At 37.1% G+C, this 12,214-nt stretch overlaps 1 protein-coding gene across 1 annotated transcript in view; it reads right to left on the reverse strand.

Annotated features, from left to right (window-relative positions):
* The window catches only part of LOC145291077 (uncharacterized), a 240,441-nt gene that overhangs the window by 129,505 nt on the left and 98,722 nt on the right, over positions 1 to 12,214 (reverse strand). Inside the window, exon 19 of the mRNA XM_080136591.1 lies at positions 1,870 to 1,926. Coding sequence (XP_079992717.1) covers positions 1,870 to 1,926 — 57 coding nt within the window. The remainder of the gene's footprint in view (positions 1 to 1,869; positions 1,927 to 12,214) is intronic.

Raw genomic sequence — 12,214 nt, forward strand, 5'->3', positions numbered from 1 at the left:
TAGGATTTCATAACCACACGTCCATGCTTCTGATCTGGCGACATGCGAGTTATGGACCGGAGCATTGTCCTTCAGGAGGAGGATACCTTGGTTGATCTTGCTCCTCCTCTTGATTTTGATAGCTTCCCTTAATTTCCTCAAAAGTTAGGCATAATAGGCTCCTTTAATTGTGGTACCCTTTGCCAGGATATCTGTCATCACTACTCCGTCCTGGTCACAGAAGACTGTGAGCATGACCTTGCCAGCGGAGGCCTGCACACTTGCCTTCTTTGGAGGTGGTGAGCCCAAGTGCTTCCACTGCATTGACTGGGCTTTGGTCACTGGATCATAGTGATGGACCCAGGTTTTTTAATCAGTCTTTTGAAAAACTTTGACTCATCTTCTTGGCACATTTCCAAATTCATCCTAGAGCACTCGACGCATTCTTACTTCTGGAATTGTGTGAGCAACCTGGGAATCCATCTGACATCTTATGCATATGCAAATGGTCATGAATGATAGTTTCCACAGACCCTGTACTAATCTTGACATCCTGGGCTATCTGGCGAATAGTAATGCACCGATCTTCCAAAATGGCAGCCTTAACTAAACAGACAGATGCCTCATCAATGGCAGAAGGGGAGCGACCACGTCTGGGATCTGTTTTCACAGACTTCCGGCCATGTTTGAATTTAGAATGCAAGCGTTTTACAAGGTCATATGATGAGGAATTATCACCATAGGTTTCTTTCATTTCATCAAAAGTCTCCTGTGGTGTGCATCCTTTCAAATGCAAAACCCGGATTACTGCTCGACATTTAACAGGCTCCATTTCGCACCTGACTCAGTTCAAACGCCTGTAAAAGAGAAACCACTACAAGTTCAGAGCTGTAATTTGCCACATAACCGACAGAGATATAAATCATTGCACATGCAAAATTTCAGCTAGTTCAGATAACTGGAAATGGGCCAGGGGCATTCTTATTTTACGCCCCTCGTATTAATAGCAACCATGATTAGGAGAGATATTTAGACTACCTAAATTGCCCAAAGTTATTTGCAAAAGTGTATCTTTGATCTTGTGAGTGACCAGCATCCAGGAGTTGATGCGGCCAGAGTGAAAGAAAGAGTGGCGAACAAGAAAATTCAAACTGAATGAATCAGGGTCCGAGAACAAGTAACGAAAATGAAAGCCTCTTATGAAATATTGAGATACTTGTTGCAATGATTAATTGTTTTAATTTTGATGCTTTACAATGTTTTTTTTTTGTTGTTGAACTGTAGTCTGGACACAGAAATATAAATTAATATCCCTTGTATTGAGATACAAGAGTTATATTCCTTTGTGATAAGTTTTTAGAGTGATCTCCCTTGCTTGTTGTTTATTATTGCATAGGGCAATAAATATGACATTTGCACAAACAAATGCGTATCCATGCCTTCATAATGTAACTGTTAAACTGCCATGCATAGGATATTTACATTAATGCTTAGGAAAAATTAATTCAACAATAATTAAAAGAAAAAAGCAATTCAAAGGCTTGAAATAATATAGTTTGTGTATTAAAAGCAATGATTGTGATTTCAGTTAGAACAGATACATTTGAGAGATCTGTAAATGAAACATTAATGATTTTACTTTTCACAATTTATTGATTATTACCTTCAATTTTGTATTTGCTATTCTTGAATGCCTTTTATAACACTACTTTTATACATAACAACGCTTTTACTAACATTTTGTTTTTGACTCTTATTTTACTGCTACTAAAATTTTATATCGTTCATTGATTCTCACTGAGTTTGAACCTATATAATGACATGGTGGGGAAAATAATTAATTTAACAATGATTTTAAAATATGCAATTTAAAAGTTTGAAATAGTGTACCTCGTGTTGTAGAAGCACCTGTTATAATTTCAGTTGGAACGGATGCAGTTGAGATACCTGCAAATAACATATCAAATATAAAGTAATAATAATTACATTTGAATCTGCAGCTGTTTTGTTGATGGGAAAATAAGCTAATACTATGACACCAAATTTACTGTTACTGTAAATGACTACGATATTGATTTGATGCATTTTCACAAGTAAGGTTTCTTCAGATTATTGAATTTTGAATTTAGTTTGTCAATCTTATCGATTATCAATGACAATTTTATATTTATTATTTTTAATACCTTTTATAATGCTGTTCTCATATATAATAAAACTCATATTTACTTATAGATTTCTAATTAAAACTTTACCTATAAACTGAACATACTACATTAAATGTTTTATATATACTAACCTAAGAACTCACATGTATTTTTCAACGTGGTTATACCATCAAAGCCTCCTGTTATGTGTTGCTGACTTTTTATATGAGTTATACATTTACAGTTTACACATATTTTAATTTTTTATTTATATGTTATTTTTTCAAATGCTTCAAAGTCAATCTCTACAAGAACTTTTTATAAAACAAAAAATAAACTTACTCGAATTGAGCGTTTAGCTGAACATGTGACCTATGACAGTGATAAACAATCAGATAAACCAGATGCTGAATATGAAGACCCTAACTATCTTTTTCCTGCGAGTGATATTTCCGATGAGGAATCTAAAACTACATCCATGATTTTGGAAAGAAATGAAGGAGACCCACCTGAAGTAAAAGTAAAAGAAAAACAAAGAAAATCTACTACGAATCACCCATATTGGAATAAAGTATCTAGAAGGGAAATAACTTCATCAATTCCGAAATTTCTAATACAAAATGAAAATGAAAAAGAACGGTTACCAATGGAATATTTTAAGAATTTCACTTCAAATGAATTACTAGATAAAAGTTGTGAACAATCAAATTTATACGCACTTCATAAGAATGTGAACAAACCTCTCCTGTTGCACTACGAAGAACTTGGACAATGGATTAGAATTGCAATGCAAATGTCTATCATGAAGATATCAGATACTAGGATGCATGGGTTATAGTATTCCTTCAGTGATAAAATTTCTTCAACAATGACATGGCAAAGATGGGAAGACATACAGTCTTATTTGCATTTCGTGGACAACTCAAGAATAAACGAAAATGATAAAATCTGAAAAATAAGAATGCTTGTAGATCATCTATGTCAAAAATTTCAGAAAATATCAGTGTTAGAATTCTTATCTGTGGTCGAATAAAGCCCCCCCACCTTCAAAGAAGCATCATTAATGAAACAGTATGTGCTAAAAAAAGCCACATAAATAGAGCTACAAATTTTTTGTTTTAGCAGACAGTACTGGTGTTGTGTATAACTTTTTTCCTTATACAGGAAAAATTAACCTAATGAATAATCCAGAAGTGCCTGATCTTGGTCCTAGTTCAAATTCTGTGTTGCAACTGTCAGAATGCATTTCCAATAGCCAAAATTTTAAGCTGCATTGTGGCAATTGTCTTACATCACTGAAATTGATTGATCATCTCTCATGACAGATCTGAGTGTGTGACTCTATACAATAAAGAAGACTCCAAGGACTGCCAAGCAACAATTAAAAACAACTTTCTATATCAGGTTGTGGATCTTTTGATGAGTTTGAGATTCAAAATTAAAATGCTACCATAACTTCTGTAAAGTGGTACGATAATAGATCAGCATGCCTAGCATTATCCTATGCAACTTTGTTTCCAGATGAGAAATGTAAACGATTCAACAAAAAATTAAAAAAAAACTATGATGATATAGATATTCCTAACATAGTGCACCTGTATAATAAACCCATGGGTGAGTAGATATTCGTGATCAAATGATAGAATAGAAAGGAAATATCTTTGTTTAGTGTTTCACATGATAGATGTGTGTAATAAACAGCTGGTTTCTCTACAGATGTTCACAGGACAAAATAAACGTCAAGACGTATCAAAAGAATGCTCTAAGTGAATTCAAGTTGAGACTATCTGTATCGAATTCAACTTCAATCGTCACCAACGCTCGCAATAGTAACACAATAACCTCATGACTGTAAACGACACTGTCCCTTCCTCTCACTCAAGCTTGCTTTTTATGCAGTTTTTCACCCTATCTCATTTGCATGTGTGCCCTCTGTCTTCTCATGATCTCGCAAGACCACAGTTTATTAAACACCAGGCGCCATCTTTTTTTCTCTTTTCCCATCCAACACTTCCCTGCGGCAAGTCCACCCCTCCTCCGTCACCCCATCGCTCGCACGCACATCCACACAATGCACAAATACATGGATGCTTGCTACTCTGGTGAGTATTACACTATCAACTTCATTGATATTAAACAGAAAAAATTCAATTAAAAACGAGGGTGGCCCTCTTCCTCAAGTGTCGATCCAGAATATTTTCATAAGAAACTTTGTGGACATGCAGCCAAGCCTCTTCCAGAGCAGGATATGGGGACAGATGCATTGGTCATCTACCAGAAGTGGTCGACAAAAGGGGTACTTACAAGCTTCTAGTATGTAAAGGAAAAATCCTCATGTTCTGTACTAAATGTAAAGTTCATTTGTGCTGTGAAAAGAACCGCAATTGTTTTGTTAGATTTCATACTTAATAAATTGTTTTTATAGTAAGTTTCTGTTTTTCTGCTCAAAGAGTGAATTGCATTAATTATTTTCTAATCTAATAGATGTTATTTATGTTGAATATCAAAACGGAAATAATTTTTACTTAACTGGAATATAGTTAGTTAATATTGTAAACCGTAGTCATTTCTTAGTGTGCCTCATGCTCAAGTGAACGGCTTGGTCCTATTTTATTTATTGTATCATATGACAGGTAAGACCATACAGTCCTCTTTCATTATTATTGTTATTAATACATTTGTTAGTAAAAATTGTGTTCAAGTTTTTTACTTACATCTTATTGACTGGAAAAAATAGCAAATTTTTTTTAGATTTTTCAAAATAATTTGGGTGTTAAAGAATTAACAACTGATTACAATTACAAAAGTAAAGAAAATTAATTCATCTTGACTTTACTGATCTGATTATTTTATGATTTTAATGGAAAATTGTGAGTTTACGGTCAGGATTCGGTTCTAGGGTTCAGGAAGGAGTGAGTCACTCGCTCGACAACAGCACGTTTCTGCCCTCTTCTTTTCCAATTGACCACACCTGGCCTCTCGACACCAATGTCACACTGCACAATCTGAACGTCAGCAATATGCAATACTTTTAACTTTCATGACTCTTTTCTTTCTGTGTCCCTTGCAGGGAAAATATACTCCTATCAAAAAAAAAAAAAAAGGAAGAGACAAGAAAAAGAAATAGCTTTTCCCATCATGCCCTACCTTCCCACAATGCCCTTCGGGTATATAAATGAGCTAGCCATCCTTTCCTTCTTCTTTCCCAAAGAGCGATGCAGATACGCTGCCACTTATATGCTGCCACTTATATGCTGCCACTTATATGCGAAGATGGCTCTATGAGGCACAGTTGTCTCATCTTGTCTGGTTTTCGGTGAGATGTTGTACCAAAACATCACCTTTTTTTCTGCAGCAGCCTTGATGGTGCGATGATTCCTCTCCACTATCCCATTGCCACTCGGCCGATACGCTTCCCTAAAAAATTGCCTTACTCCCCACTTATCACACACCTCTTTAAAGGCTTCTGATTGGAAAGCAGGGCCATTGTCCATTAACAGTTCTTCAACCAGCCCTCTATCCAAAAATATTTCTTCGATGACCCCTCCGATCGCTCATGCAGCTTCTGCCCTGATCTCTCTCCAGATAGCAAACTTCTCCGGTCCACAGTCGACCATCGACAGATTCAGTTTATGGCAATAATTGGTCACATCAATGGGCAATTGCTTCCAGTCCTTGGCAATGTGTAACTCTCCTGTTTTGTGTCTGGATGGTCTGGGGTCTATCGATTGGCACTCCTGACAGTGTTACACTACCTCCCTGACCTCCTCCTCGGTGGTTTCCGGGTAAACCTCTCTTGCCAGGAATGACGTCCATTCTCGACCAAAGTGGTGCATTTCATGTAAGTCTTTAACTTCCTCCCTTGCACAGAATACCGAGGAAGCTCCTTTCCCTCTTGCAGCCAGGCCTTCTATACCCATGTCACTGAATCCGCCTTGTTTTTTTCCAATGGGACCAGCACAAGAGGTACCCTCAACTGGAATTCTGCTATTAAATCTGCGAGTGCTCCGAGCCTGCACTTGATGAGCATTAGGCCCTTGACATTCTTGATTAGGATTGGTGTCGACCAAGAGATCATCCACTTCCATAGTATTGATCTCAGTGATTCTCTGCATGTTCGCAGAGATTTCTTCTGGGAAGTCATTCACTAGGTATAGCTTTACCATCATCTCCAGGCTCCTCCCCACATAACCAGCCAATCCTGCCAGTCTCCTGATCTCTGCAGCAAAGACGCCAACAGACTCACCAGTCCACCTCAAACTTGCAAGCTTGCTGAGTGCTTCAAATGGACTCTCAGCGAAAGCCAATTTCAGTCTTTGCTCCACTGAGGCAAGGTCTCCCTTATCTTCATCGTGCATCTGCTAATAAATTGTGAGAGCTTCCTCCTCTTAGTATAGTGGCAGCAGGGTGACCACATCTTTGATTTTTTGCAACCTTGCCACCATCTTTAATTTTTCCAGCCATTTAATTAGGTCACCCTCCCCAGTGAAGGGTCTCAACATCTGAGTGTTCAGTCTCCAGTCAGCTATGTTAATCTGCTTTACAGGCCAAAATAGCATGTGAGTTTATGATCAATCTGAATGTCAGCAATACGAAATACTTTTAAAGAGATGTTCACGACTCTTTTCTTTCTATGTCCCTTGCAGGGAATGGTTCCCAGCTTTTATATACTCCTGTAGGAGTGAACCTAAGTGACCTCAGGCCACATACTACTACCATGAAGAAAAGACATTGTTTTTTTAATCCTCTCTTTCTCTAAAAGAACTCAACTAACCAAGATACCCAAAAATCTATTTCCTTTTCTCTTCTGCTGTTGCTGCTCGCTCACCCACACACACACACACTCTCTCTCTCTCTCTCTCTCTCTCTCTCTCTCTCTCTCTCTCTTTGACCGATGATCGACCTAAAAAGGATTGGACAGTCAGTCTCCAGGCTTCTACGGTGTCACACGTGTCCTACAAAGAGCAGACACAGAATTCTAAAAGTATGTAAAAACTAAGAAAATAAAATATTCCTCTCAAGCTAATATTTGTATCCACTTTGTCAGCTATAACAACCAATAAACAAATATTACAATGGTGACCTGACAAAAAGGACATTACAACCTCAAGAAACAAACTAATTTTACCCAGGACTGAAAGGAAAGAAACACTTTTTGGAGTTTTCAGGAAAATTACAAGTAACTGTTATTTCACGTCACAAACATTTTCAAAGAGAACCTTCGACGTAAGTAAAACAAACTATAATTTTTCCACCTTTCTTCGGTTAAAAGAAAAATACTAGAATATATTTTTACATACAAAAAAAAATAAAATTTAAAATGGAAGAAGCCTCCTTACAACAAATTACAATAAAACCGCCGGAATTCATGGAAACAGCAGTGAATGGCTGGTTTTCCATTCTGGAAGCGCAATTCCATCTGTGGATCATTACGAATTCGACAACAAAATTTTATACGGTCATATCAGCTCTGCCTGCAGAGGTGGTAACAAAAATACCGCTTCATATTTTAAATGAAAAAGACTATGAGGAACTGAAATGCTCCTTAATTGAAGCGAATGAAAGAACTAAGCCTGAGTTGCTAGACAAGTTAATGTCTACAAACACAATAACAGGCCGTCCATCAGCATATTTACAGGAGATGCTCTCTATAGCAAAATGGATAGGCGTCGGCAAAGAAATTGTTCTTCATAAATTTCTTCAGGCCTTACCTGCAACAATTTTCCCCGTCATTGCCTCTCAAAAAGAACTAAATTCATCCCAACTTGGAAAATTAGCGGACGAATTAATGCCCTTATTAAATAACATGAACGGAACAGCAACAACATTCACCACTCAGCAGCAGCACACAGAAAGAAATAAAAACGTCCGTATACCGATAGGAATAAAACCCTATTTCCCAGAACAAAAACTAAAATATGCAGAGCGCACCTCTACTTTGCTGAGCAGGCAAGAACCTGCAACCAGGGTGTAAATGGCCAAAGAAACAGAACATCAAAATGTTACCAAGCTCGTGTCCACCCACACCACCACCAACAGCCTCGGAAAACTAGTAGCGCGAGCCATGTCAGTCCCCTTGAGTTCGCTGCTACTACAAATCAAAGCAAGATTAGGGACAACAATTTTATGATTTATTGGAGACACTGGTGCAAGCCTCTCAATAATACCGACGCCCGCGTTAAAAGGCGTGACGTTATACCCAACACCAGTATCACTCACCACTGCCAACAGAGAGAAAATAAAATGCCACGGCCAAGCTAACCTGGAGATTGCAATACCAAGCTTAAAAAGGACCTTTTCATGGACATTCGTGGTCGTTGATATCACCAATCCCCTCCTCGGAATTGACTTTCTAAATAACTTTGGCCTCACTATCGACTGCAAAAACAGGACAATTTATGATCCAACAACAACCACTAAAAAAAGTTGTTATTAAACACTACTGCTCCTGTAAATGTGGTCATAAACGAAGCAAATATACACACATTTATTAAAACAAGCTTAGATGAATACCCAGAAATTATCTCTCCTCACACCAATAAAAACAATAACTACTGCGGTATTTATCACAGAATCGACACAGGTAGTCACTCACCAGTTTTTGCTAAATCCAGACAACTGTCTGCTGAAAAGCTGACTGCTACAAAAGAAGAATTTAAGAGACTAATAAATGAAGGAGTATTAACCCCTTCAGACAGCGAATGGTCAAGCCCACTACATCTAGTACCTAAACAGAGTGGAGGATATCGCTGCTGTGGAGACTACCGCGCCTTAAACAGTATCACTAAAAGTGATAGATACCCCATCCCTAATATTAATTCCTTTACTACTACACTCGCTGATAAACAACGATTTTCAAAAATTGATTTAATTTCAGCCTATCATCAAATTAAAATGCACCCAGATGATATTCCAAAAACTGCAGTTATTTCGCCAATGGGACTATATCAATATGAATTTATGCCGTTTGGATTAAAGAATTCTTCGGCTACCTTTCAGAGATATATGGACAGAATCTTTCGAGAAATCGACCGTGTCTTCGTATATATCGATGATATACTCATTTTCAGCAATGACGAACAATCCCATAAAAAAGATACCGACAGAGTTTTCCAAATCCTTCAAGAAAACAATCTCAAAATATTACTCTCCAAATCGATTTTCAACGTAACTGCCCTTGACTTCTTAGGCTTTAAAATTAACTCAAAGGGAATTACACCAACTGCAAATAAAGTAAAAGAAATAGAATCCTTTCCGTGCTAAAAGCCTACACAGATTTCTTGGTATGGTAGGATTTTACAGAAAATTAATACCAGGATTTGCAAAGTTAGTTTTTCTTTTATCTGAGAGAATGCGACTAACACTGAAAGGATTAATCACCTTGAATACATTAGAAAAAGAATCCTTCTCTACCATGACTAAAATATTGGGTAAGCTAACGGAATTACCCCATCCTCAACCAAGCTGCCCACAGTATCAACTTGTCACGGACAGCAGCAAATATGCAGTAGGTGCTGCCTTACATCAAGTTGTGAATGGAAGCCCTATACCAATAGGATTTTTCTCAAAGAAACTGACAGCAACACAGACAAGATATTCTACTTTCGACCGTGGACTTTTAGCAGCTTATTTGGCTGTATTACATTTTCGCCACCTCATTGAAAGTCACGAAGTACTACTTCTAACAGACCACAAGCCAATATGCGGCACATTTCACAGTTTAAAACCAGCAAAATCGGATAGGCAACAAAGGCAACTAGCCATAATCACAGAATTAATCTCAGATATTGCCCATGTGAAGGGTGATCAAAATGTTGTAGCAGATTGTTTATCACGCCCAACGCTTGCTGTACAGATTGACATGTACAACCTCCCAGCACTTGCAGACGCCCAAACAGCAGATACTGAAATACAGTCCTTTCCAGAATTAAAAAAATATACAATATCAGGAAAAGATCAATTCGTGTTGTGTGATATATCAACGTCATACCCCAGACCTTTTGTACCATTCACACTACGGAAATCCATCTTCGATAGTTTGCATTACGTGTCCCACCCAGGTATAAAATCGTCTATAAAAATGATTAAGGCTAGGTTTTACTGGCCTAACATGGATAAAACCATCAAAGAATTATGTGCATCATGCACAGCTTGCCAACAGGCGAAAATATATAGACACACAAAATCGCCAGTACAAACATTGGAAATACCATCGTCATGATTCCACACTGTACACATCGACATAATTAGACCTCTACCACCAGCAAAATGTTCAAACAATCCTTACATCAATCCATGTCGATATATTTTAACATGCATAGATCGAACCAGTCGATGGCTAGAAGTGCAACTCATAGCAGATATTACAGCACAAACTGTTGCAGAAGCTTTTGTAAATACATGGATTACTTGCTTCATGTCCCACTTCATGTCATAACAGACAGACGCACACAATTTGAAAGTGAATTATTCATGGAATTATAAAAAATTATCGGATTCTATAGGCTAAGAACAACATCGTATCACCCACAATGCAACGGACTTATAGAAAGAGCTCACAGAACTATCAAAGCAGCTATAATGGCCCTAAAAAATCTTGGATTTCAGCCCTACCAATTGTTCTTTTGGGAATTCGAAGTATGCCCAACTGCTCTAATTTTTCCCCTTTCTATGCAGTCACAGATGCAAAAATGTTATTGCCACACCTAATGATAGATTCGGAAAATCCAGAAACACTCACACAAAATTTTACTAAAGAACTACATAAAACCATGGCAAAATTTGATTTGACTGACTTTTCAAACAGAGAAAAATCAACACAAAAATCTTACATACCAAATCAACTGCAAACCTGTAAAAAAGTTTGGATAAGGATTGACCGCGTTCGAAAACCGCTAGAAGCCTCCTATTCAGGTCCTTACACTGTACTCGAACGAACACCAAAATATTTCCTTATAGAAACTAACCCAAACACGCATACACAAGTTTCAATAGATCGTTTAAAACCTTACATTGAAAACAAGCAAAAATGTACACAAAATACAACTACCAACAAAAATAAAGAGCCCGATATTTTACCGCCTGAAAAAGTACAAGAACATAAAATAAAAACAACAAACTCTGGTAGGAGAGTCAAATGGAAAAAAGATAATGAATATTTTTATTATTAAAAAAAAAAAAACACTCCGTTATCTGGTAGGAGAGTATGGTAGGAGTGAACCTAAGTGACCTCAGGCCACATACTACTACCATGAAGAAAAGACATTGTTTCTTTAATCCTCTCTTTCTCTAAAAGAACTCAACTAACCAAGATACCCAAAAATCTATTCCCTTTTCTCTTCTGCTGTTGCTGCTCGCTCACACACACACACACACACACACACACACACACACACACACACACACACACACACACACACACTCTCTCTCTCTCTCTCTCTCTCTCTCTCTCTCTCTTTAACCAATGATCGACCTAAAAAGGATTGGACAGTCAGTCTCCAGGCTTATACGTTGTCACACGTGTCCTGCGAAGAGCAGACACAGAATTCTAAAAGTATGTAAAACTAAGAAAATAAAATATTCCTCTCAAGATAATATTTGTATCCACTTTGCCAGTTATAACAACCAATACACAAATATTACACTCCTATCAAAAAAAAAAAAAAGGAAGCGACAAGAAAAAAAAAAATATAGCTTCTCCCATCATGCCCTGCCTTCCAAAGATATCCTTTGGGTATATAAATGAGCTAGCCATCCTTTCCTTCTGGTTTCCCAAAGAGCAATGCAGATACGCCCGGTACGTTGTATATTACTTTTTTTTTGTTTTTGTTTCTAACCATAATCTAGTTTTAAACGGTACCTTTTTCCCCCCTTTTGCATATACCCCACAAAAATAGTTATTTTTTTTAGCAACTTAGCAATTTTTAAATGAAGTGGTAACTTTTAATTTTAGGGGAAATTTGTGAATTGTTTTTTAAAAGTAAATTGAATATGATTTTAGAAATCATTAATTAAAAACAACTTTCTAATAAAAGTGTAATATAATTTATTTACAAAAATATAATCTAAAAGTACTTTTGTGAGATGTAGAA

The sequence above is a fragment of the Euprymna scolopes genome, chromosome 12 (genome assembly GCF_053919585.1).
Source record: "Euprymna scolopes isolate OS-2025 chromosome 12, ASM5391958v1, whole genome shotgun sequence".
Lineage (NCBI taxonomy): Eukaryota > Metazoa > Mollusca > Cephalopoda > Sepiida > Sepiolidae > Euprymna > Euprymna scolopes.